General features: G+C 38.7%; 2 protein-coding genes across 2 annotated transcripts in view; one reads left to right on the top strand and one right to left on the bottom strand.

Moving 5' to 3' along the window:
• Positions 1-25,222, bottom strand: part of rasa2 (RAS p21 protein activator 2) — a 39,910-nt gene extending 14,688 nt beyond the window's left edge. The window contains exons 1-14 of the mRNA XM_039784036.1: positions 24,929-25,222; positions 21,611-21,734; positions 14,904-15,007; positions 14,718-14,812; positions 12,217-12,293; positions 9,930-10,013; positions 7,891-7,963; positions 7,737-7,813; positions 7,005-7,106; positions 2,545-2,698; positions 2,013-2,161; positions 1,295-1,409; positions 517-591; positions 140-263 (exon numbers count right to left, since the gene is read on the bottom strand). Coding sequence (XP_039639970.1) covers positions 140-263; positions 517-591; positions 1,295-1,409; positions 2,013-2,161; positions 2,545-2,698; positions 7,005-7,106; positions 7,737-7,813; positions 7,891-7,963; positions 9,930-10,013; positions 12,217-12,293; positions 14,718-14,812; positions 14,904-15,007; positions 21,611-21,734; positions 24,929-24,986 — 1,411 coding nt within the window. The 5' untranslated portion in view covers positions 24,987-25,222. The remainder of the gene's footprint in view (positions 1-139; positions 264-516; positions 592-1,294; positions 1,410-2,012; positions 2,162-2,544; positions 2,699-7,004; positions 7,107-7,736; positions 7,814-7,890; positions 7,964-9,929; positions 10,014-12,216; positions 12,294-14,717; positions 14,813-14,903; positions 15,008-21,610; positions 21,735-24,928) is intronic.
• A 754-nt stretch (positions 25,223-25,976) lies between these two features.
• Positions 25,977-26,750, top strand: part of trip12 (thyroid hormone receptor interactor 12) — a 46,580-nt gene continuing 45,806 nt past the window's right edge. The window contains exon 1 of the mRNA XM_039783913.1: positions 25,977-26,057. The gene's annotated coding sequence lies outside the window, so the exon portion shown is untranslated. The remainder of the gene's footprint in view (positions 26,058-26,750) is intronic.

Raw genomic sequence — 26,750 nt, 5'->3', positions numbered from 1 at the left:
CATAAATTAGTGACCTGCTGAACAGATTAGCACTGATCTTGCCATCGTCATGTCTTCGGTGGGTTGGGATGGGTTTTAGATGTCTGAATGATAATTTCTTTGACCAAGTGCCTGCAAAAATACAGGCTCTAGCATTTACCTGGGAAGCGTTTGCAGGCCAAGTGTCTCAGTGACCTGAAGACATCACACATAAGTGGGGGACAGCTGGAACTTGACTGGGTGATTGAAGAAAAGACTTTCTGGACATAACCCTGAAGGTTCTCCTGCAGAGTTTACAAAAACATTAGTACCGCTTTACATATATTTCATAAAAGAGAGCAGAACAAATATCTTTAAGATAAAGGCCACAAGGACATGAATGATGTATTGAAAAGTCAGTGGAAGATTTGTTTGACATATTTGTGTATAAATTTACACTTACACATATAGGATATACCAGCCTAATTAAAATCAGAAGGAGTTCAAAGGATGTTCTGCTTGTCTGTGGACAGGTTTGTAAGAGACCAGTGCATTTACCTTATTGACCTCTACGTTGTCTCCTTCCTTTAGTTTAACTGGGTCTATCTCACATGTTTTGTTGGATTCACAAATCTATGAAAAAGTTAAAAAGGACAAAAAACAACAACAAACAATTACAGTCAGGCCTAATGCTTTAACAAGTAATTAACAAAGACTTGATCTAAATGTCACTGAACTAAAATTAGCATACAAGGTGCTATTTAACAAACAGCAATATTAAGTCACAGATAAAAGACAAAATATGAAGACCAAGAATAAAATATGGCACATTTTGCAGATGCAGGTAGAGATAGTCCGATACAATTTTTTGATTCCTGATACAGATTCCGATACCTGAACTTGCGTATCGGCCGATACCGAATACCGATCCGATACCAGTGTGTCATATATTTTATTATGTTTGAACAACCGTATACTACTATCCCTGTATGGATGGGATATGATTTCTATCTTTGTCGGTCTGGCTCAGGTTAAACTCTTATGTGTGTGAAACATGAAGCACAAACAATGAATGCCACAGAACTTTTTTATTTTCCAGTTTGACATTCAGTTATAACGGAAAAAAAACATAAACTACTTCAACGTAGATTTTCTTTAGGGCTTTATTACGTGGTATTGGATTGGTGCATAAACTCCAGTATTTCCCGATACCAGCGTTTTAGGCAGTATCTATACTGTGTGTGTGTGTGTGTGTGTGTGTGTGTGTGTGTGTGTGTGTGTGTGTGTGTGTGTCTCTCTCTCTCTCTCTCTCTCTCTGTCTCCTTTCTACTCATACCTCATCTATTACAGGCTTCAGGGTAACTGCCAGGTAATTCTTTCCCACAATCTTCATCATGTCATCAATGCAGCGTGTCGCCAGTGAGTTGCCACGGAATATAGTGTTAGCCTCCCTGTATGGATGCAGAAATGTTCAAATTACAACCAGGTTTGACCACACAAACATATTTCACAGTTTTTTGTATTAGTTTTGGACTGATCCTCCATAAAGCACTCGTTGCGTTTCGGCATCTAGAGATTTGACAGTCCAGCCCAGTTTTAAAAAGGAAAGGAAAATCTTTGTTTTTATGACCTAGGTTGCCTTATTTTTCTAGTTATGGCCATCATTCTTTCTTTAATTTCAGCACCAGGGTATGACATTTTATGCACCATCCCAATTTAAGTATCAGAAGTCACTGTTAGACAGCTCTAGTTTATCAAAGAGAAACTAAAAAGGTAACATGAAAAATATCCAGACTCACCCTTTAAATGTCTATTGTATTTCACAGCTGCTTTCTATTTTAATTTTAACTTTTAAAAGTATCATAGCGCCAAGGAATGATGGCAGACACTACAAAAATAACACCCAGATTGTCAAAAAAGGAAGTTAACTTTAAGGCTAAGAGAGGTAACAGTGGGGGCCATGACATTCATCTGTATGCATGTGTCCAAGAATCTACATAACACTGTAGACCTGTACTGCACCGTACTGTAGATATGCATGTCTAAGTACTCACTGAGTGTTGTCCAGCTCTAGTGCTGCCACAGCAGAGACAAAAGGCACACAGCGATTGTGGTGGAGCAGCAGTCGAACCGTGGGCAGAACAGCCTCATATCGCTCTCTGCAGATGTCCCCCAAAATGTGTGCTGCGGACGCTGAGATGGGCTGAAGGAGGCAGAGGTTGAAGGTTAGAAGGTGAAGGGGTGAAAAAGGGAAATACATAGATTGATGGCATGGAGAGGAAAAAAAAAAAAAAAAAAAAAAAAAAAAAAAAGGGAGAAACAAGTCAATATGCAACTGATCAATTCCATGCTTATATTTCAATACATTTTAGAAACTGAGGTGATTGGGTCACACAAGGAAAGCTAAACAACCATGAATTATCTATGAAGAGCATTAGGCTCCTTAATGAGCCCCATAATGGCATCTCTGTTCATTGACTTCATTGACCTGGATTCTGTGATTACCTAAAACTAGAGATGTACAATTGTGTATGTTCTTTCAAAAGGTTTTTCTCTATCCCACTGCAACGTGAGCTACTGTCTCACCTTCACATCTGGGGATTTAAGCAGCAGGTTGCAGAGTGGTGTGTAGTAGGCAGATGGCAGCACTGTGTCTTCTATGTAGGTCAGCTTCAAACGCAAGGATCCCAAATCATCAGACTTGGACTTGCTGCCGTTCCCTTTGGGCTGGAGGAGATACCTGTTTGATCACAGGAAAACAGACACCATATTTCTGTGCTGTGAAGTTTGGAAAAACAAATACTTTTCAATGTCATGATTAACCAACCTCCTAAGAAAATCTATGACATACAAAACATAAAACAAAAATTTTAAGTTTACTACTGTGTTCAGAAAATAGAGGCTGATGGGATGGTAAATCATGCTGTCATGAAACTGCTGAAAACATCAGAAACTAATTGTACCACTATTACAGAAAAAACAAGAAAGCAAAAAAATATAATATGGAAAAATGTATCTGCACATGGGATTTAAGCTCACCAAACTATTTGGCTGGGGGGGGAACACACACACACACACACACACACACACACACACACACACACACACACACACACACACACACACACACACACACACACACACACACACACACACACACACCTCTAAAATAACTTGAAACTGACAAAGGTAATTGGCATCCACCATTTTTTATTACATATTTAATAGAAAATAGACTTTGCTTTTGATTTTTTTTTTATTCAAAATAATATTGTAAATAAGAAAACAAATGAAAATGGCATGGCCAAAAATGATGGGACCGCTAACCTAATATTTTGTTGCACAACCTTTACCAGATTCTAAAAAACTCTTCCTGAGCAAACTGCTCCAGCTGCCTCAGGATTGATGGGTGCCTTCTCCAGACTGCAAGTTTCAGCTCTTTCCATAGATTTTCGGTAGGATTCAGATCAGGACTCATAGAAGGCCACTTCAGAATAGTCCAATGTTTTGTTTTTATCCATTCTTGGGTGCTTTTAGCTGTGCGTTTTGGGTCATTATCCTGTTGGAGGACCCATGACCTGCGACTGAGACCAAGCTTTCTGACACTGGGCAGTACGTTTCACTCCAGAATGCCTTGATAGTCTTGAGATTTTATTGTGCCCTGCACAGATTCAAGGAACCCTGTGCCAGGCGCAGCAAAGCAGCCCCAAATCATAACAGAGCCTCCTCCATGTTTCACTGTAGGTATGGTGTTCTTTTCTTTGAAAGCTTCATTTTTCGTCTGTGAACATAGAGCTGATGTGACTTGCCAAAAAGCTCCAGTTTTGACTCATCTGTCCAAAGGACATTCTCCCAGAAGGATTGTGGCTTGTCAATATGCATTTTAGCAAATTCCAGTCTGGCTTTTTTTTTTTTTTTTCTTTCAAAAGTTGAGTCCTCCTGGGTCTTCTTCCATGGAGCCCACTTTCGCTCAAAAAGCGACGGATGGTGCAATCAGAAACTGACGTACCTTCATCTTGGAGTTCAGCTTGCATCTCTTTGGCAGTTATCCTTGGTTCTTTTTCTACCATTTGCACTATCCTTCTGTTCAATCTGGGGTCGATTTTCCTCTTGCGGCCGCGCCCAGGGAGGTTGGCTACAGTTCCATGGACCTTAAACTTCTTAATAATATTTGCAACTGTTGTCACAGGAACATCAAGCTGCTTGGAGATGGTCTTGTAGCCTTTACCTTTACCATGCTTGTCTATTATTTTCTTTCTGATCTCCTCAGACAACTCTCTCCTTTGCTTTCTCTGGTCTATGTTCAGTGTGGTGCACACAATGATACCAAACAGCACATTGACTACGTTTCTCCATTTAAATAGGCTGAATGACTGATTACAAGATTGGTGATACTAATTAAAGAAACCAATTAGTTTGAAATATCACTATAATCCAGTGATTTATTATCTTTTCTAAGGGCTACCAACAAATGTGTCCAGGCCATTTTAGAATAGCTTTGTGGAATAAGCAATAATTCCTCTCTTTTCACAGCTTCTTTGCTTTATTCTATGACATACCAAAGGCATGCAAGTATACATGATAAAATAGCTTTCAATTTCATCACTTTTCAGGAGGAATGAAGCATTATTTCAATGAGTTGTAAGGGTACCAACAAATTTGCGCGCACACACACACACACACACACACACACACACACACACACACACACACACACACACACACACACACACACACACACACACACACACACACACACACACACACACACACACACACACACACACACACAGCAGCACTGTGAAGCTATTCAACACCACAGTGATACATACAATAAGCCTCTTTACAATGTATTATAATGGCCAATGGTCATGAGAAATACAGTACATATTAATATATAAATGACAAACTTCATGTAAAGACTAGGGCTTATAAATAGTCTTGTTTACCAACTGGGATAATGCTGCCTTTGGAAATAAATTAGCATCACAAAGTTTCTACAGATCAAATTTGTACACGTTTTACTCAACGAGCATGAAAACTCCTTGTAAACTGATAAACAGAACACAAAACCAAACCGATTATTAATAAATGATCAGTTATGTGTTCAAATACATTAATGTCTAATGTATATTTAGGGATACATTAATACACCTAGAGGATGCTTTACTGTAGCTACTGTTACGTCACAGAGATGAAAGCAGCTCAAACTCCTCGTAAAGGGGGTTCAAAGTACAACTCAACAAAGCTAAAGCCTACACACACACACACACACACACACACACACACACACACACACACACACACACACACACACACAGGTTGTCTTTGCAGTTTTAAAAAATTATGTTTCCAGCTGTTTAACAATGAACAATTCTGGTGGACTGTATAACTTCCAGGATTTTTTAAATAGTTCACTTTGTTCAAGAGAATCCTGCTCATATTTCTGCTGCATGCATGTCTCCCTTAAAGCCAACAGGTGGAGCAAAACACAAAATGATTAAATGAAGAGTTGAACTGCAGTGCTTTAAAAGCTGCAGCTACATCTCTGTGCCTGTGTACCATGATTACAGATCAAGCAGCTTATAGACAAGCCTACTGTACTGTATGTTCTCGGAATAAGTCAACAGATCACCTGTACTGATTTCATGAAGCTGAACAGTCTTTATGTGTGCAACATGGACGACTTCCAGCATAAACATAGGACATGAGGTACTGCCACCATGCAAAAAGCCACCCACGCACTCAACTCAAAGCCCTCATGTACTAACAGATTGCTATCTGGCATATTCCCATATCACCTACACTGACGCAAAGCTAGGAAACACCCACACAACGGAAAAGACTGCTGAACACTGAGAAATCTAGGAAGATTTTTCAAATCACCTTGTAATGGCACGGAAAACTTAAGTAAGTAAGAGTTCAAGTTGACCTAATGGATGAGCAGTGTGGAGATCCTGAACATAAAGACTCACAAGCAGAAACTCACAAGTGTAAAGATCTGATCTAGTAGAAGGTGACTGGGCCATGACAGAGTGACAGAGTCTGGCTTGGTTTGTTTCATCAGACATTGGCAGAGATTTGACAAGAAAGTCCTGGACTTATTATCATCGATGTTTTCACAGTCCGATAAACTCTACAAAAGAGACAGACTACTCCTGTTTGATTAAGAAATATATACAATTTGTTTTTGGGTTTTTTTGTTTTTTTTTTAAACACCCCACAGAAAATCAGGTCTCTTAATGAACATGAGTCAGGAGGAGTGGTGAATGTATTCTGCACAGGTCTTCTAGTCTTATCTTCCCTGGGAATCTGAAATGGGCCTATTCATTTTCAGCCATCGCAGTACACGAAAGCCTTTAGGGCAAAACAACAGGCCCATGTATGTGAAAACATTTGGCTGCATGTAGCGGACGTACATTTAAAAGAGAGAGTGGCAGACTGGTAGATTTACCAAGGTGCTTGAATTATGACATGTTAGGAAAAGAAGTATACACAAAAAATGTGTTCCTGCTTAAATTTTAAACATCTGTTTGATTAATGGAAAGAGGTTATAGTAGATATCGTTGTAACGCAATGTGACAATCTGCATGGGTTTTGTTTTTTAAAATATATTTTCATCACAAATTCATCACTGTATTTGTATTTATACTGGCAGTTAGCGCGGTCTACGCCAGAAGCTATTAGAAATTGTCTAGACTGCTTTATTTTATGTGGTAAATTGTTTTTTTACAGTATTTTTAAAATATTCAAAACCGTATTATTTTTTTAGTGATGTACCCAAACTAAATCAGATAAAGCATGATTTGCATTTCCAACCACATTTAAAAAAAAAAAAAAAGAAGAAAAAAAAAAAAGTAATAAACTTAATAATAATGGTAATAAACCAAATAATAAAGTGGTTTATGGGAACGTTTGGGAAAATAAAAGTCAAAATAGCTCATCGAATCTAATGGATATGAGCCATGATCTGGAGTTTTCTTTGACATCTAAATGGATTTTTTGTGGTGGATAATAATGTTAGAAATTAAAAAAAATTTCCTTACCAGGCTCTGTGGACGCGGTCATTTTGTAGGATCTTGACAGGGACTCGCGTCTCCCCCAGAAACACATCCTGAGCCAGATTCTCGTTGTTCCACAAATCAACTCTGCAAATGTAGAGGATGGGAAGTGAGACAAGTATTTGATCTATGAATATATGGCATTAAATCGCACGAAACTACATGTACATTAAGTAAGGCCATTTTTGTTGCAGTTTGTGTTCAGCACAAAGACATAACCACCCAATTCTGAAATGGCAACAAAGGGACAAACAAATGTCACTACTGGAGTGGTGTTTACCTGCTTGGTGCGTAAAAGCTAATACAATACGCGTGCAATGACACCACCTCAAATCCAACTTCAAAACCATGCATGAGTGTTTACCTTTGAATCTGAATCTAGTCTTACCCAGTGAGCTATGAGTCCACTGTGACGGAAGCCCCACTTATCCTTAACCAGAAACCAAGGCTCTCTATCAGTAGTCAGAACACACCAGATCTAAATTCACTTTTTTGTCCTAAAGTTGTTAAGAAATCATTTTTCTTCTGTCAAGACATTAGAGGAGGAATGGGGGGGGGAGGGAGGGAGGGAGAGAGAGAGAGAGAGAGAGAGAGAGAGAGAGAGAGAGAGAGAGAGAGAGAGAGAGAGAGAGAGAGAGAGAGAGAGAGAGAGAGAGAGAGAGAGAGAGAGAGAGAGAGAGAGAGAGAGAGAGAGAGAGAGAGAGACTCAAAACGTACTTGATCTCAAGTTTTTCGATGTCCTCCTCCTCCACTTGGAAATGAGACTTTTTTGAGTAGCTGCTGGACCGTGTGACCTGAGGGTGAACATGCCAATGCTTATTTACAGGCTCACTTCTCCAAATAGTGTTGAAGGAAGCCAAATAGAATTTACCTCAAAGAAGAAGGTCTCTTCAAACTGAGGGTTGCTGGTTTTCTTCTTTACCTTTGTTTTCTTTTGGTCAGACCTGAGGAAATACATGACAGAAATGACACTGACAATTTAAAAACTTTCCCTGCTAAGGTTATTGTTTTGGACCCCAGGAAGACTAGGTGGTCGTCTAGGCGGCAGCTAATGGGGATCCTTATAATAAATACAAATAATCATCAGCAAAACTACTTTTATTCATATGTGGTTACCAATGCTTTTTAAATTCGGTTTTTATTTCTTTGCATCAAGATTATAGCCAGTTAAAAAAATAAAATAAAATACTGAGGAACATTGTGGGCTAGATTTATCAAGCCGTTTGCGCCTGTTTCCAGGCGCTAATTCGTCGCAAAGACGGACGTAACCGATGCGGGCTATTTACAAACAGGGCGCACTTGGGTAAAATCGCAGATTGTCTGCCACATGAGCGAGAAGAGACAAGTTGCGCTTTCAATATGCGTTCGTGGGAGGGTCGTGGGGAAAGTGGGAGTTCCACCCAAAAAGGTGGGAGGATAAGCGCAAAGTGCCCCTAATTATATATTCCGTGGTATTTACAAAGACTGTCAGTAAGAGCGCGCCTCTATTCTGCGGAGAAAATTCTCCGCCTCTTAAAAGCAGGTCTAAACCAGCTGCAATCGAGTTTCCTCGTAGACCTTTATGCCGCTGGTGAAATGGCAACAGTAATTTGAGCAAGACGAAGACATAGGCGAGGCTGAAAATATTTTTAAAACACAAGAATCACACTTTGTCAGTGAACACAACATCATTTAGCGTTACAGATCAAGCAGCCATGCAATATTAGAGTTACTGGAAGAAATCAAAGATGAAATTGAATCTCCCACTCTGCGTTCACATCCCATTCCAGCAGTTGTTAAACTCCTCGCAACATTACAAATATTGGCATCAGGATCATTTCAAACAGTCATAGCATCAGCAGTGGGAATATCACAGTCTGCACCCAGCCATATCATAGCACAAGTACCGCTTTGCTACAGCGCAATCTACGGTCTAGTGGGCGGAGAAAGACGCTGATTGCCTGATGGGTGTCAGGGTTGATAAATACTACGCAAAATGTGGAAGCATAGCGTGCGCTATTACCGTACTCGCATAAACGGACGCAGTGCAAACTGCGCTAGCGTTAGTAAATCTAGCCCTGTGTGTGTAAAATTTGGTCTTCTGTATCTACTGATCTAAACAAAGTTGTTATGGCTTTCATCTGCTTTCGGCAAGATTAGATCATTGCAAATCATTATACTGCTGCCTTAGCCTCAGTTTCCTTTAGCAGTACAGTGTGGTGCAGATGGATCAGAGATATCACACTGATGTTACCCTCCATTGGATCGGTCTATTTTAGAATTTATTTTACATTTTATTAAACCTGCATTTCTGGTCACTGGGGAGCCAAAAAACAGACAAAAAAAACATAACACCTTTTAAGTTGATATAGCGAATTTGTTAGCAAAGCTGCAAGTTGCTTATTTACACATCCACCTGATGAATATCCAACATTCACTCTCCTTTAGCTCCATTTTTGGTCTCTACCAACTCTGAAGGAAATATCTGACTCTTTAGCAGCTAAATGCTTGACTAGGTTTACCAGCTGGTTTCTCACTGTGTCGGTCTGCTGTTTGGGTGCTAAACAGGTAGTGTACAGTAGGTTTTTAAGAGTTTGTTCGCAGAAGGCAGCTGCCTGCTGCAGCTGAAAATGACACTGACAACAGTGAGAAAACAGTAAAGTTGTGGACTAAACTCACTTTACACGTAAAGCTGAGAGGAGCTTCAGATTCAGGTGATAATTCTCTGTAGATTACTCACTACGACCCCTTTCACATTGTCATATTTTTAACATTGTCATTTGATACACTGTTATAATAAAATATCAATGATAGCCTCTTTATCATTTAAGGCACCACATAGTCCCTGGTTACAGTATATTGCTGAGTGGGTCTGATATTCCAGTTTAGTTGTAGTTTAGTTTCCATTAAGTGCGTTTTTCACAAAGTTACCTGGCAGGTCCAACGAGTGACACTGTGGCATAGGGGTCACAGTTCTGCCCACTGATCAAAGGCAGTCCCTGGCACTCTATTATCCTGGAAGAGGTCACAAAGAAATAGGGAGGGACATAATTAATACAATTACTGTGCAGGGAGATTTTAGTACCGTGTTAATTTACATAATTATCATCTGTTGAAATAATAGAGATATTTTTCCATTTACATAGTTTAGCAGCACAGTTGTGATCAATATACTACTCTGAAACGTTTAAATATTTCAAGCAATTATGAATGGACAGACTTTAAAGTGACCCAGACCTTGGGAGAGATTAGCTTTCAACACTGTCAACACCGTGTCTTGGGAGCATAAATAGTAAATAACTTCTTGTTGGTTCAACAGATGCCTAAGTGGAAACGCGATTGCTATTAACCCTCTACAGTCTGCATTATCACGGCACCAAGTATTAAAAGAGGTTTACTCAAAACTGGACACTTATGAATTAAATAATGTTCGTATTACAATGGGACACAACTATTTCAGAAACAATGGTGGTTTCCAAACACAAATTTAATAGACATGTATAACTTTTAAAAACAGACATATAAATGTTAAAATCAAGTTTTGTATTGATGTGTTGACCTCAGGTAAAACCAAAAGATGAAAAAAAAAAAAAAATCTAATTACATTGCATCTTGATCAAGTGGCATTACATTTAAAAGAAGTGCTTTGCATTCATGTTTGGCTCGTGTCACACAGTGACCACTGCTTTTTTTCACAGGTGTTTCAGGTGACAACAAACAGACACTGCAGGCACCCTAAACAGGATGTGTCTGCTAAGCAGAAGTCACCAGAGAATAAGAATGAATTCAGCCCGTCACTAAGTGAGGGCTAGAGGGAAAAGCCAGCAGAGCAAATGTCAGGATGTTTGTGTATCACCTTCCAGGGTGTCATGACAATATTCCCTATAGTCTCCCTTTTATCCCTTAACCCCATCTCACTGTGCTCAGACCTCTCTGGTGACTAATCATCACACCGACTAGATGACTAGAAGTGTGCATATGATAGGCTTGACACCTTGCTACCATATCTGGTCAGGCTGATTTAAGTAAAAAGCATAATCATCATCAATGCAGATATGATTTGAGCTGACAGTTTAAGCAAACAATCTGAGAGATACAGTGACGGCAGCAGAAAACCACAGCGGTTGCAGTGTGAGAAGCGCAGGCTTCCTGCTCAGATGCCATCACTTCCTCCTCATTACCCTGCTCTCCAAGTATGAATGGGGGATGCAAAACAACATACGTAAACAGCATGAGGTCTGACACGCACACACAAAATTGTATGTATATGCGAGTGCTTACATGGTCAACCTAATCCTTCAATGAATGCCTTCTTTTTGAGCACACCATCCAGCCATGTCATGAACTGGAAACAGTGACAGCTTTTTGATGTCAAGTGCACAGCTGGGAAATAAAGGTAAACCTAAAAACAACCCACTGAAAGCTAAGATTAAATGAAAGAATATGATTTTATCAATGACGCCTTTTTGATAACTACTTTAAAACACATTTCTTTCTCATATACCCTCTGAACTAGTGAGAAGAAGAGTTTCCAATTTGGCCACAGTATCAGGCTGAGCACAAATAGAGCATTTCTTACAGTTTTCCCCAATATAATTTTTGATGTTTTAAATGTATGCCCATAATAAAGAAAATGTATACAACTGGAAATCATTTGACTGGCTCTAGTCTCTGCAGCTCAGAAGAGGAAGTGTTTTTGCACCAGTGAACTATAGTAGTTGTTATTGCCTCTGAACCACAGCTACAATACACTTTATGTTTATTTCTGGAATAATGTGGACAAAGACTCCCTTGGCCTTTTAGTCTGTTCAGGACAGTGAGATGCCCATCAAACCACACAACTAAAAGAAAATAGTCTGAGAAACATAGAAACCTGATAATGGTTATCCTAGGCTAAACAAGGGTTCAAACAATAAGTCTAATTTGCCTTTGAATTTCCCCATTATGATGAATGACGTGAATGTAGCCTATTCTGTCAGTGTGTGTGTTGTATCTACATAAGTTACATGTGCATATATGTATACCGGATACTCTTATGTAAGCACTTTGTTTTTAAAGTGTTAATAAAAATAAATAAATAAAACTCACCTCTCACACCTCATTTGGTTCAATTCTCAGCTTTTAAATTCTTCATTAATTTCAAATTCCCTGCAAACCAGTATAAGACAACCTATTGGATCAGACCTCACTCGACTGACAAGGGAATCTAGGTACTCACCGGACTAGTAAGTGTTGACCTACTGAGCCGTTGTCTGTGATCACTTCATTCAATCGCATTTCCAAGTGAACCTTACCCTGTTGAACATGAGGAGAGGAGAGTGACCGGTGAGAGGTTATAAATTACTCAAAACATGACATCTCAGTCTTACACGAGGGCACAAGTCGTACAAAAAGTTTCAAGTCGAATGCCAAATTAATACGTGGGTTGTCAGTTGTCAAATGTGAGCTGTAGTATGTGCTTGTGAGAAAATGAACACAAACCCTTCACCTAATCACTAAATGCTAATATTCTATTCATTTTACTAAATATATAAATATTTTCATAGCATTTTGTTTGAAACAAGTTGCCCATTTCTCTCACTGTATTTTTATTTTCTAGGCCTAGTCCTTGACATGTGGCCCAGCTCAACCTCATGTTTCATGTTGTTTTAGGTTAATGGAGGTACCATGTGTGACAAGAGGGAAAGCAGCTGTGAATTTTGTCATCACTCATAAAAGATCTTTACGGGGTCGGATGTGGTGAAGGCTGCCGGTCTCGCCTTCGGAAGTGTCAGAGAGAGAGAAAAAGTGAGTGAGAGATAGCGAGTGAGAGAGGAAGAGAGAGAGAGAGCTAAACAAAACGCCCACACACTTGCACTCTGTCTCTGCAATTCAGCACTTGGCTGAGATGGCTAGTAGTTCTTTCTGATGCAAGATAGGCCTTTTAGCCAATATAATACTACTTTGCAAGGAGCCAAAATGAGCCGATATCATCATCAAATTAACGCTAGCTTTACAACTACCTATCCTCTCTTTTAATGAGTAATGAAAATGCTATAAAAAAAAAAAAAAAGGTGTATAGTTTGTCCTGCCATTGCACTCAACTTGAACAGGTTCACTGGAAAAGAAGCTAACACTGCTCAAAGGGTACATACGCAGCCCCTGTTTGACTACAGACCAAGCCAGAGAGGCATTGCAACAACACCTCCATCACTCACTGATGTAACTTTGCAGTTGAAAGTGTCTACTTGTTAGTGAATCAGTGTAGCAGCACATACCCAGAATAGGCTGGCGTGGGCTAATGGCAGCTAGAGTCAACACGTTAGCTACAGCAGCACAAAAGTGGTAATGTGGTGTAGTTTCACCCAAAACAACCAGACCACAAAAAGTATTAGATCAAAGAAATGTACAGTTGAAAATAGAACGCCCCACATCACATACATGGCATATATGTGATAGAAGCTCCAACTGCACCCTGAAAAAAAGATCAATAAAACGCTGTAAGGCAACAAAAAAGGTTTCACCACGTAAGGCAGACATTGGACCAAAAACACGTCATAAGTCAAGACAATAGCATCATAATTATAAGTGAGTGCTATAGCAGCAAGCTAACTACTTTAGCCAGCTGCAAGCAACTCTAAAAAAATATTAATTAAAAACAACAAACGTGTCTATCAAATACTTAGAAAACTCAATGGCATTAGCAGTTAACTTTGCAACCCTCAGAGTATTGACTTCATCATAATCAGTCTTTCCTCTAGGTTGATTTTGTAGTGGCGGCCCACCATGGCAAAATGTCTGCCACCACGGTATCAGAAATAAGGCTTTACAAAAAAATTTAGTCGCGGTTGCCTTTTAAATGATCCTGCCGACATAATGCACCCCCCACATTGCAATTTAACAACAAGTAGAACTATTCAGAAGTTACTGGGCCCGTCCAGTTTAACTCCACATGCTGTTGCATTGATGGAGTTTATTGTCAAAACGTTTCGCTTTCTTCCGAGTCGACTATCAAACGAAGAGCTCCACCAAAAACATCACCGCGGTGGGTCCGTTCTAAGTGTAGGTTGTTCGGACAGACCTGCCCCCACTGCTAAAAAAAATCCTAAAGGAAACACTGATAATATTTCCTCTTTGGGCAGGTTGACATATTGGTTGTATAAAACAATGACAACCTGGATTTAGGGAGTATGCAAATTCTACGTAAACATCTTGTATGCAGTCACAACAACAGATCAGTTACATTTGCATGATAAAAAAACAATTTTTCTTGATGAATTTTATCAAGACTTTTTGAAACACGACGTGGCAGTACAGTTTTATTAGTTTTGGTCAAATTCAAATCTGGCAGGTGGCAAAAATAATTCATTCATCACAATGACAGTGGTCTACCTATCTAGTTACAGGAGTGGCATTTCAGGTTTTCAAACTGTTAAAACACGACAGCTTGGACCGAGACTATTAAACCTCTTTAGACATGGAAATGATCTTATCTGTATGCAGATTTTAGACTACATGCAAGTAAATGTCCTGCTTGTTGTGTTGGGGTGCTGCAAGTTGTGAAACATCCTCTGAGCCTGAAGTGAGTGGTGCAGTCTCATTACAAATAACTTAGGTGGTAACTTTCAAGCATATGTAATTCAAAGTCGAACCCAATGTGTTTTATATTAAATTCAAGATTAGATATGCTATAGATTGAGACACATTTTAAGTTATATTTATGAATCATTTAATCATTACCTGGACTTCTGAGTTTGGATCTACCGGATGAAGGCTAAACCAGTGCTCCTTCCCACTGTATTTACACAGGTCATCCTTCCGGATTGACACCTTGCCTGTTAAGACACAAACACACATCAAACCTCCAATTCTTCCACTCAGATGAGCAAATATCAATGTGTAAGTGTTTTACTTAATGCAACTTACCAACAGGTAGGTCCCTTTGAAAAACACTCTTGGCATAAACATAGAAGGATAAACACTGAAATGGTCGTGGGATCTCAAAGTAGAAGTCCTCTCCATAGAAAGGGCTGTAAATAAGGGCAGAGGTTTAAATTAACAAACAAGGTTGCATCTTTTGGGGAGAAAAGCAGTGTGTAAGAATGTGAGGGAGAATGTGTGTAGTAGGTGGTGTAATGTGTGATAAACTGTGACCAGATAAGTGGTTATAGCCTGATTCGAGCCGTGACACATAGGTGTAGGCTTAATTAATGATTTGTTAAGCTTGATGTTTGATTCTTGACTGCGTGCAACACCAGTGGTATCCGATTTAAAAGACTAAATTTATTTTTGAATGTACACTACACTGGAAAATAAAAATGAAATCACCATATTCATTTTGTATTTTGTTCAGTCCGAAAGTTGAAAATGCAATTTATTTCACCTACTAAAAATACAAATAAACCTATATAAAGTGCTTTTAGGCTTTAATGAGAAAAGGCATCTACACTATGAGCAACAATCGGTTTTTGAAATTGCCTGGACAGATCCAGACAGTGACTTATAGTATCTGCTGATGGCATTTAATACACAATAACATAATGCAAGTGATGCAATCAGTTTGAAATTGTTATGAGTGTTGCACGCTGCAAAAAGTCACTTCATGTATTTTATATTTGTAATTTCATAGCTCTATCTATATAAATTAATTACAATGTAATTCATAGTAGAACATTGCATTAAACAATTTGATTATTTTAGAAGTAATTTAGCATATATTTGTCATGTCAACATCAATATCAGAAAAATATTCTATCAATACTGTGTTCAGCAAAGTATCCAGTCATATTGGGAGTCCGGGTACAACCTGGACAGGTTGCTAGTCCACTATAGGGCTAACACACATAGAAAGACACATTCACACGCACAGGCAAATTTAACTTGCATGACTTTAGAATGTGGGAGGAAACCTGGGCACCCGGAAGAAACCCATTGCAGACACGGGGAGACAATGCAAACTCCAATCATTAAAACAACATGTGCTATAATACCGTATTTCCTAGTTTAGCAACAAAGTGGTTAGATCTAGCCAGTTCAGCACAGGCCAAACACAGAGGGCCCAAGCATCTGTGTCACTCAGTGCTGCCAACATGGCTGCCTCACAACCAAGACCGCCAGGTAGAGAGCTTGATCTGACACAAGCGATTGTTGGTTAACCAGTACCTGGATGTACAGTTGTGTTCACAATAATAGCAGTGTGATTTAAAAAAGTGAATAATGTTCAAAATCCTTTGAATAGCTTTTAATTCCATAATATCAATGCATTGGGAACACTGCACACTCAATTCTAAATCAAAACATGACCAAAATTGATCAAGTTTGTGTTATACCTTTACAGAAAGTGAAGAAAAAGGAATATAAGGTTGTTATAAAAAAAAGATAGCAGTATTTGGATTTTTCTTTACAAACTCAAACATTTACTGTATTTCTGAAAAATGTCTCAAGGGTTTGCTTTACTTTGAATCACTGCACTAATATTTAGTTGCATAACCATTATTTCTGAGAACTGCTTCACATCTTTGTTGCATGGAATTGACCAACTTCTGGCACCTGTGAACAGGTATTCCAGCCCAGGACAATTGAACTACATTCCACAATTCCTCTGCATTACTGGGTTTTACCTCAGAAACAGCATTTTTGATGTCACCTATGGGATTGAGGTCTGGGGATTGGGCTGGCCAATCCATAACATAAATCTTGTTCATCTGGAAACAGGACTTTGCTCGCTTACTGGTGTGTTCTGGGTCATTGTCTTGTTGAAAGACCCATTTCAAAAAGGCATCTCCTCTTCAGCATAAGGCAACATGACCTCTTCAAGTATTTTGATGTATTGAAACTGATCCATGATCCCTGGTATGCGATAAATAGGCCAAAACACCACAGTATGAGAAACATCCCCATAACATGATTTTTGCACCACCATGCTTTACAGTCTTCACAGTACTGTGGCTTGAATTCAGTGCATGGGGGTCGTCGGTAAAACTGTCTGCGGCCCCTAGACCCAAAAAGAACAATTTTGCTCTCATCAGTCCACAGAATTCTCCTTTGGCCAGTCAATGTGTCCTTTGGCAAATTTCAACCTATTCAGTACATGTACATTTTTTCCAGCAATGGGACTTTGCGGGGGCTTCTAGCTGATAGCTTTGCTTCACATAACCTTCTTCTGATCGTAACAGTACTCACAGGTAACTTTAAGTCTTCTTTGATTTTCCTGGAGCTGATCATTGGTTGAGCCTTTGCCATTTTGGATATTCTTCGATCCATTCGAATGGAAGTTGACTGTTTTTTCCCCACATCTTTCAGGCTTTGGATGCCATTTGAAATCATTTTGGCTGAGCAGCCTATAGTTATTTGCACTTCTTTATATGTTTTCCCCTCTCCAATAAACTTTTTAATCAAAGTCCGCTGTTCCTCAGAGCAATGACTGGAACGACCCATTTTGCTGAGTATTTCAGTGTGAAATGCACTATAACCAGCATGCACAACATTAGCTTCCTTCCTTCCTTAAATATAGGCCATAATTGACGCCTGTGTCTTCACAGAATCAATCACCTCACTAAGTGAACACAACACTGCTTTTATTTTGAACATGCCCCTTTCAATTACAGATTCAATTACACAGAATGAGCAGCATGCATGTCATGACTGTTGAGTCTGTTGGTTTTCTATAGCTAAGTTTCAATCCACTTGTCAATCAAATTATCTGAAGTTCGGTAAAAAAACTCATGAGAATAAAGCTGGTGAAAGTGTGTTTCCATCCAACAGCTTTAAAGCGAATAAAAACCTGTGCGTAATGACGTCACATGCTGTTTTGCGATTAAATTGGTATATCGAATTGATTTGAGACATTTTATGGTGTTTCCATTCATTTCTGAACTGAATCGCACAAGATTCAAGCAAACTTTTGCAAACAAAGTTTTGCTAGACAAAAGTAGTTGTTAATATTAGAAGCCAAGCTATAGCCTAAGCTCCGATGGACCTTTGGCTGAGGGTATGATCCAGCTCATCAAAAAGGTGGAACTTGCCTTATATTTTCCCTCCGGCACGCTCCCGCGACAACTCTCTTTTTGAGCCGTGTATCGCTGTTTGAGCGCCTTCCATTTACTCCGCAGGACGTTCCACGGCTTGTCGTAAGGGACATTCTAAAGAGCGCATCGGAAAAGCTTAACGTGGAGTTTATATCTAAACAACGATCAGTCATCACCAGATGTATCATGGTCATATCTTGTCATGAACACTTAAGCCTGTCAATAAAACTAAATCGAAATCCAACGATTATAGAAGTTATCTCACGTTAATGTTTTCGTCCATAATATTTGGACATTGGGTTAGATTTGACCGTTTTAAGTTGTTATGATGAGCAATATAGAAGAGGATTTTTTTGGTGATGATTGATCGTTGTTTAGGTACATTAAACCATGTTAAGCTTTTTCACATTAGGACTTATAAAGCCAATGAGAACCGTGGAGAGTCAACCCCCAGCCGCTCCGCTGCCCTGAAGCAGAAACGCTTTATGTCAGATAACGTCCATAATAATTGGACTTTGGGTTAGATTATTTGACAGTTTTCCGTGGTTATGATGGGTAATATGAGAGAGAAATTTGGTGATGATTGATCATTGTTTAGGTACATTAAACCACGTTAAGCTTTTTCCTCGCCATATTAATAATATTAATACGGCCACTGATGAAGAAAATATTAACGTGAGATAACTTCTATAATCGTTGTCTATAAACGGGTCGATGGAAACATAGCTTGTGACTCTACAACACTTACTAGTAAATTATTTGCCATGTAGAAATATTACTTCTACCAAAAAACTGGATTTATGAGGTTAGCGATGTTGGACTGCTATTATTCTTAACGTACGTGTTGCCAGCAGATGGACCACCTGTCCCAAACAAACTGAACAGCAAGAGAGTTGTACTGGATTAACCATTCATGTGAAATTGCAATCCCTGTTTTTTTTCAGTTTTTCTTCATCATCTAAGCCATTTTAGGCCAGTTAAGCTGACAAAATGTGGAGGTCTGTTTGACAAAACACAAAAAAATTTGGCCGGTTTAGCTCAGTTGGTAGAGCAGGCGCACATATATGGAGGTGTATACCTCGACGCAGAAGGTCCAGAGTTCGAGTCCGACCTGAGATGATTTCCTGCATGTCATCCCCTTCTCTCTCCCCTTTCATATACATCAGTTTTTTCCATTAAAGGCTGAAATGCCCCCCAAAAATCTTTAAAAATAATAAGTCTGCCATTATAATAAAAAAATAAATAAAGTAACTTTGCCTGTCAAACATTACTGGAGTTTATGGGTCATGTTCCTTAATGCATTATGCTTCCACTTTCTCCGTTTTTAAAAATTGAATCAGGACTAGGAAATTAGCCTTCTAAACAAGAATATCTGTATAAATATTCCCTGCTCGTTTGAAGGAATGTGGTCCTGTTACTCTTGAATACCTGTACTCATGCCTCCCTCTAAAATGTATGCATCTTTGATGGTGAAATATCTTGCCTGACACTTCCGCACTGGGTTTTGCCAACACATCCAGTGTACACCTACGCATCCTCCTCAACATCACATGGAATTATGCACTTGTGCCCTCCCTAATCTGCACACACTTACACCTACTATACTACCTTTCTTTCTGTTGTCACCCTAGCTTCTAAATAATGTGAGAATGCTAGGTACAACCACTTGACCACAATTGCTTGAACATGCCTGCTTTAACCAAGGATTAGCTGCAATTACAGCATAGCCTTTAAACCATTAGAAACAGGAGCCCATGCAACAGGCATGAGCCAAGCACCATCAAATAAAAAACAGTGGGCCAAATTTGAGTGATTATTAACATGTGCTAAACAGAGGCTAAGGTAGTTGAGAGTGACACAGAGAGAAAGACAGGGGAGAGCGTGGGAGGACACACTTCCCCAGAGACTGTAAAATCCTTTTGAACAGCACCGAAATCAGGAGAGCGAGAGAAAAAAAAAGGGCTGTTGTGAAATACCTAGAAAAGGCAGGCCCATGTTTACAGTGAGATGTGCAATGATGTAGATAGAAACCTAAACTGCTTATGAACATGTAGCTATTGGTAAAATAGCTTATTTCAGTCTGAATCATTTAATGTTTCCCAGCTAAAAATGTACCCTGCACACATACAGCTCTAAGTCACATATTGACAGTTTGTAAGATGTTATCAAATCACTGAATTTCAAACCGGACATTTCTCACATGATCGGCCTGCAACAAACTGTGTTGGTGAAAAATGGTTCAGAGTTTAGTATAACTGTTTCCGCATGAGAGATTATCTCAAGATATTTCCCTTTTCTTTGACTTCAATTCAACTTAAAACAAACTGTAAATTGTACAAACAATAACAACAGCCAACAGTGATAGAATCAATCCATATGAGCATAACTTAATAAACGTTATTTCTGAACTGGGTTGTTGCACATTATCTTTGTATTCATTGTGGTAATCATGGCAATTGAACAAACATTGCCTAACAAATACAGGTTACATTTACAGGAAATTCCAGTGTTTAGATGTATTACCTTTTTTTTCTAGCCGTCCCTAACTGACTTGCATCATTCTAGATTAATATTACTAGAGCTAAAACAGATGATTATTTCCATCTATCAATTATGAAGTAAATTAGCAAAGCAGTGTCAAAAAAGGACAAATGGCCTCCAAAGTCCAAACAGATGAACAGTCAACAACTAAAAAGGCTTTCAAAATATGATATACAACATTTAAAAGAATGGCAGCAACTCCACATTTATCAAGTTGTGAAGGTTTGATATATTCATTGATTGTAAGCTACACATCCAATACCTTAGAAAAGGCTCACAAATGAACTAAGGAGGAAATAGCACATTCAGTATAAGATACTGAACCCGAAACTCCGCCCGCATATAAACAGAAGGATGTTTTGATGTCTTGTATAGCCAACATAACTTGCTATAGACGAGGTGTGCAATGACTAGACATGCTAAAACCCTGAAAGACACTGAAACGCTGCAATCATTTCTCCTCCTGAGTCACTTCAAGTTTTCACACTGCCTGGGAAACAAATTATTAAGTACTTTGACACTTCTCATAATATTCAACTACGCTTTTTGCACTTTACACAACACTTTCTAAGACCTCTACAGTATTTTGTATTAGTCAGGGAGGTTTCATATTTTATTGCCTTTTTTTTTTTTACTGCTCTTCATTTGTCAAATAAAGTATTATTTAGTTTGCCCAATACTACCATCCTACCAATTTTAAGAAAGATACTGAAAGCGCTCTTCAATAAAACTTTAATATTTGAACATGTAAAAACTAGAAGACAGCTAGTCCTATTCTCAAAATCAGAGCAAATAATAAATAGGCTAGATATGCTTCATTAAAATGAAAATATAGGCCTTTCTTACTGCTTGGGTATCTACCACTGTGAAAAAGGACTTTTGCACAAATCTTAATCATTATGGAAGTCCAGTGGCATTTCATGTAACTTAAGTATGCATGTTGTAACTTGGTATGAAATGTAATAAAAATGTAATGTTGTGACATTGAAAGTACAACATAATCACATTCATAATCGCCTTACTGTACAGTAAATTGAAATAAGACGCAGGGGTAACCTTGCTTACCTGACACTTTTGTCAAACACCTTGGTGCGGAACACCTCCTCCTGATCCAGACTTATGGTGCAAAAGGTGCAGAGATCCCTTTGTCGATTTGGACCCGAGACTGGACCTAGGTTCTTAGCTTCACCTGCAGCACCAAGAGAAGATCATTGTTACTATCTTGACTGGCATCAAAACAATAGCAGTCTTTCCCAAGTTAAAAAGGGAAACTAAATATATGTACACTGTCATTGGCACATCAATGACACAGGCTTTGGACAACTCGCACCAATACTATCCAATAACATTCCTCTACTTCTAGAGCTCCTTCCAATCTACGGTTATATACATTATTCTTACAGGTATGCTTGACCAAAGAAGTGAACTAAATGACATTTTAACAGATGTACTGTACTTAAGGGGTTTTGAAAATTCTTTAAAAAAATAAATAAATAAATAAAAATCTTGAAAAAAGATTTACTTTGCTAATTCATTGTATTAATGTATTAACTCAAGTGGCAGTCCTAGACTGGCCACTCTGAAAAGCTAAAAATTGATAATTCCTAAGTAAATTTCTACTGTTAATCTTAATCAAAAAAACGGGGGACAACTAACAAAAGTAAGGGTTAAGTTGACTGAAGCTGACTCAGTAAAGCTAATCTAAATAAGCACATGCGATTGCAATCATACACAGTAAACTTATAAAATATGCTTTTATATTCAACATCCTCATGTTCATGGGGACACTGGCTCTTGCCAGTTGTTAGGACAAGCAGCAGAGCGGATGTAGCTAAAGTAGACTTGAGGCTCATATGTGGTTCAAAACATGAAACATTGACTTCCTCAGCATAACCAATGACGACGATACAGCGCTGATTCACAAAACACCTTTGAAACAAACACCACATGCACATGCTTCCATTACATCGCAGGCAGACCCAGATTACATGCCATGGGGTTTTGTGCAACACTTGCATAAAAAAGAAAAACAAAAAAACAAAAAACAAAATCAAAGCCAGATAAATTAAGTCTGAATCATTAGAACAGCTAAATGGCAGTCACTCAAACACAGAACTCTCAATACCTTCACAATGAATCAGATTTAGACTGCTGGATTAGAGGGGCAGTTGTCTAAATTAGTCCTCTAGCTTTGGATATCTACCTTAAGCCCAGGTGGAGACCTAATTAAGAAAAGCCGCCAGTGAGATCAGCTTTGTAACAGGCTATTAATAATGGTGTATGGCTAATCTCAGGGACGGCCGGTGAAAACAGCCAAGTTGTCACTAAGCTTGGACCAGGATGACCTGGTGGGAGTAGAGCACACAAGCACCAAGATACAAACACATACAGTATACTTGGCCAACTAACCCTACTGCCATCTCGTCTCTTCAACATTTCCACTATAACAAAAGCACCCTGAGAAAACCATGACCGAAAGGTCAGAGAGTATGCCTAAACCATACCCGTTTTAGCTGAAGACTGCTGATTCAACTGGCCTTTTCCTGATTGTATTCTGACAAAGAAGCAAAGCCATCTAAAAACTGCTATACAACACATCTTTACAGAATGTCACCTCCATTGATGTAGGCTAAAGGAAAAAGGACAAAGTGTGAACGAGGAAGAATGGAGTTTCGTAAGACTGCAAAGTGAGTTACATGCCACGATAGTTCCTCTATTTTGTTCTGCTTACCGTTTTCTCATTAATTCATAGTAGTGAAACTGACATTTGTCTTCCTATTGTGTGCCTACGCATACAAGCCTTACATACTGGTTAGCCTATATTCACCTTACACTAAATACATACAGTTAAGCCAGATTTATAGCTAGTCATGATATGGTAAAAATAATGGTTTCGTCAAAAAGATAACATTTAAAAACAACAACAACAACAATAATAATATGATTATTATTTTTTAAGAAAATATCTGCTTTAGTGCCATCTTATTTTAAACTGATTTCTTCATAAGATCAAACCACACTGAATTTTACTTTCCCCATTGAGATGAAGCAATGCCACTGGGGCAAATTTATTCCTAACCATAATCAATTACCTCAAACACCAACACAGAGAGAATGGAGGAGCAGTGAGTGTAGACTAATGGATTTGTGTTAAAAATTAGAATAATCAAATCTGATGCAGCATATCTATGAGTAAAAGTACATAATGGGAACCAGTACAGCTTGTGCAATTTGAATCTCAAAACGTTGGTAATGACTGACTCTTTTGAAGAGCAGCCATACACATATTGAAGGTGAGTAATTTGGCAAAAAACACATTTACACATTCAAACAGGTTCACAGCCTCCTGGCAGGTACTCATCTGGACCAGCCAAGCCTGCGAGGGTGGATGAGGAAACTGGCTGGTATTTCACTTTATAGCCTACGTTTCTAATTTGGACTCTTATCACATGCATGACTAGTGTATTACTATACTATACTATTGCTGCAGGCAACTTACTCATTCCCACGGATGCTTAATTCATTCATTTTACGTTAGTGTCAAATGATGAGACATGATAACTGCATTTAAATGTTTGCTTGATTAATGCCTCCACATGAAGGCCAGAGAGCATGAAGAGTCAAGAGACCTGCTGTGGGTTGGGACATTACTTGAACTCAACTGTCAGGTTGGTCACTCTGTCACCAATCAATCAACATACTTCTGTGATAAAATGTACAATGTATCGTAGATATTTGGCTAATGTTAGCTAGCTAGGTGTCAAAACTTAAGTAACGTTAGCTAACGTTAAACTCTAGGTAGCTAAAGAGTAACGTTAACGTTAAGTGACCTTTTTTTTTTTGCTGCTCGAGACCTCATTGATATGGGTTACGTTTAAACTGTAGCTATGTTTTCGCTGAAATTATTATTATCTAGCATTAGCTAACGTTAAGTTACCAGACTGTCACGTTGTAGACGAATTGGATAGAGACTGAAGGACTGAAACGGTCGGTAGTAGCTAGGCTACGTTACTTTGACACCAACGTTAGCTTACAGGGCAGCTCAAGTCCACGCAAAACGCCCGAATTTTGAAAACGTTAACATTTCCAATACGCTTAAAACACAAAGTAGGCAGGAGCAGCACAACTGACGGCCGAGGAGCCCTGCTCGATGAATGAAATCATTCACAACAAGCTACTAGCTGCTGCTAGCATGCTAGGCTAACTTGACGTTAAGCAGCAGCCAGCAAACCGACCAGATGAACTGGCTCCCTCTGCCTCCACACTGTCGACTGTTGATAGCACGCCGCGCCCCTCCGGCTTCCCCTCTCTCCGCTCGCTTGTTTTACCAACCTCTCTCCCCCTGTGAGAGACGGAAAACATCGGCTCACCAGTCACACTTACATATTTTACCCCGCAGGCTCTGTAAAATCCGAATCCCCGCGTCGTCCTCTTCCGCCATGGTAAGAGCTGACTGTTATCGCTTCTCCGGTGCATTCAACGCTGGTTTATCATATCCGTTTATGAATGCAGGCAGAGTGGAGGAAAGCCAGCCCCACTGCCGCGTCACGTCAGGTCCCGTACACACTGGTGCCTTAAAACGTGTGGCGAAGCTTCCTCATATATGAGTCGAGCGCCTTGCTTTGGCTAGTAAATCTGGAAATGGTAGGAGCTTTTAAGGGAATTTAAGGTCTCTCTGTAGTGCTCATTATGCAACGGCAAAGCTCACGGAGAACTGATAATTAGACTTGTGGAGCTAGTTAGCTTAGCTAGCTAATCTTACAGTGTTTGTTTTAACCCTGTGGTTCAACCCTGTCTGTATATAACCATATAACATGCTTGTGTCAGACATGTAAATGTGTTACCGGATGTGAATGAATTGTTACCATTGCTCTAAAACAAATTTCTGAGGCACATAGTTTAAGTAACTTTACTGGTGATAACATTTTCACTTTGAACAAGATTGCAAAAAGAAACCTCACAAAGCACTAAACATATATGAATCAAAAGAAATGTACAAACATGATATTTAAATGTAAAGTGACCCTGTTAATGTGTGCAAACATCACAGCTTGCTAGTCTTATATTTGTCTAGCCAACTTTTGATTTCAACCAAAGAGTAAGACATTTAGGTACCTTTAGGTAATTTTGCTTTTGTTTGTTTATTTAACAGGGGCACTGGTCAGTCATAAAGGATATCAGAATGCATTGCAAATATCAGTTGCAGTTTCATTCAAGAGCAATGAGGGTGTGTTTACCCAGGGTACAGCTTGCTTGTGTGAATGCTTATTTCATTGGAATAGACTGAATAAGCAATAAGTGCCCCAAACATTTTGGTTTTTTTTTTTTTTCTTTTTTTTTTTTTTTTTTTTTTTTTTTTTTTTTTTTTTTTTTTTTTTTTTTTTTTTTCCCTTTTCTTTTTTTTTGAAAAAAATTTTTTCTCTCTTTCCAGGTGATGTTGCTTTTGGTTGGGTGAAAACACAGGTCTGATCCTCATCGCTGACAGTAGCAGGGAGCCTGAAAGGGCAGTCAGGTATGCATTATAACTTGTATAGTGAATTTCTATGTATTATCTTAACATGTAGCTTGCACTAGTTCACAACACATATTGATAACATATAATCTATATTTTAAACTGCACATGATGTCACAAAATTCCCAGCTGTTTACCATCAACGTTTTGTGACATCAAGACTATTAATTAAAAATATTTGATGTCTTTGTCAGATAAGTTTTTTTTTCAATATAGTTATTTAGTTATGGCCATATAAAGCAAATCTTTTGTATTTGAAATCCCTTATTAAATGAGACCATGAATATCTTTCTGAAGTGTTTTACAACACCAAAAATATAAAGAACTATTCATCATCAAATAGGGTCTATGTTGGATTTGTATGTCATATTTTATTAAATTACAATATAGCTATTGTACAATATATTCAGCATGTGCTCTTTTCAGCTGTACATTGAAGTGGTTGCCAGCATATGTTCCTCACTATACTAGGCTACTACAATATGAAGCTTTTGCATTAGAGTAATCTCTACTATTCTCAAAGTGCAATGGCCCCCGATGCCATAATAAACTATGCTTACAGGTTATGAATGAGAAGTAAGGTAAAATTCTGCTCACATTTAATCTGGAATAGTTACATTGCATGAATTGTTGCCATCAGTGTTTTTAAAACATAATCATCTTTTATGAATGAAAAACGGTGCCTCCATGGCA

The sequence above is a fragment of the Perca fluviatilis genome, chromosome 2, assembly GCF_010015445.1.
Source record: "Perca fluviatilis chromosome 2, GENO_Pfluv_1.0, whole genome shotgun sequence".
NCBI lineage: Eukaryota > Metazoa > Chordata > Actinopteri > Perciformes > Percidae > Perca > Perca fluviatilis.
This window is presented reverse-complemented; position numbering and strand designations above follow the sequence as displayed.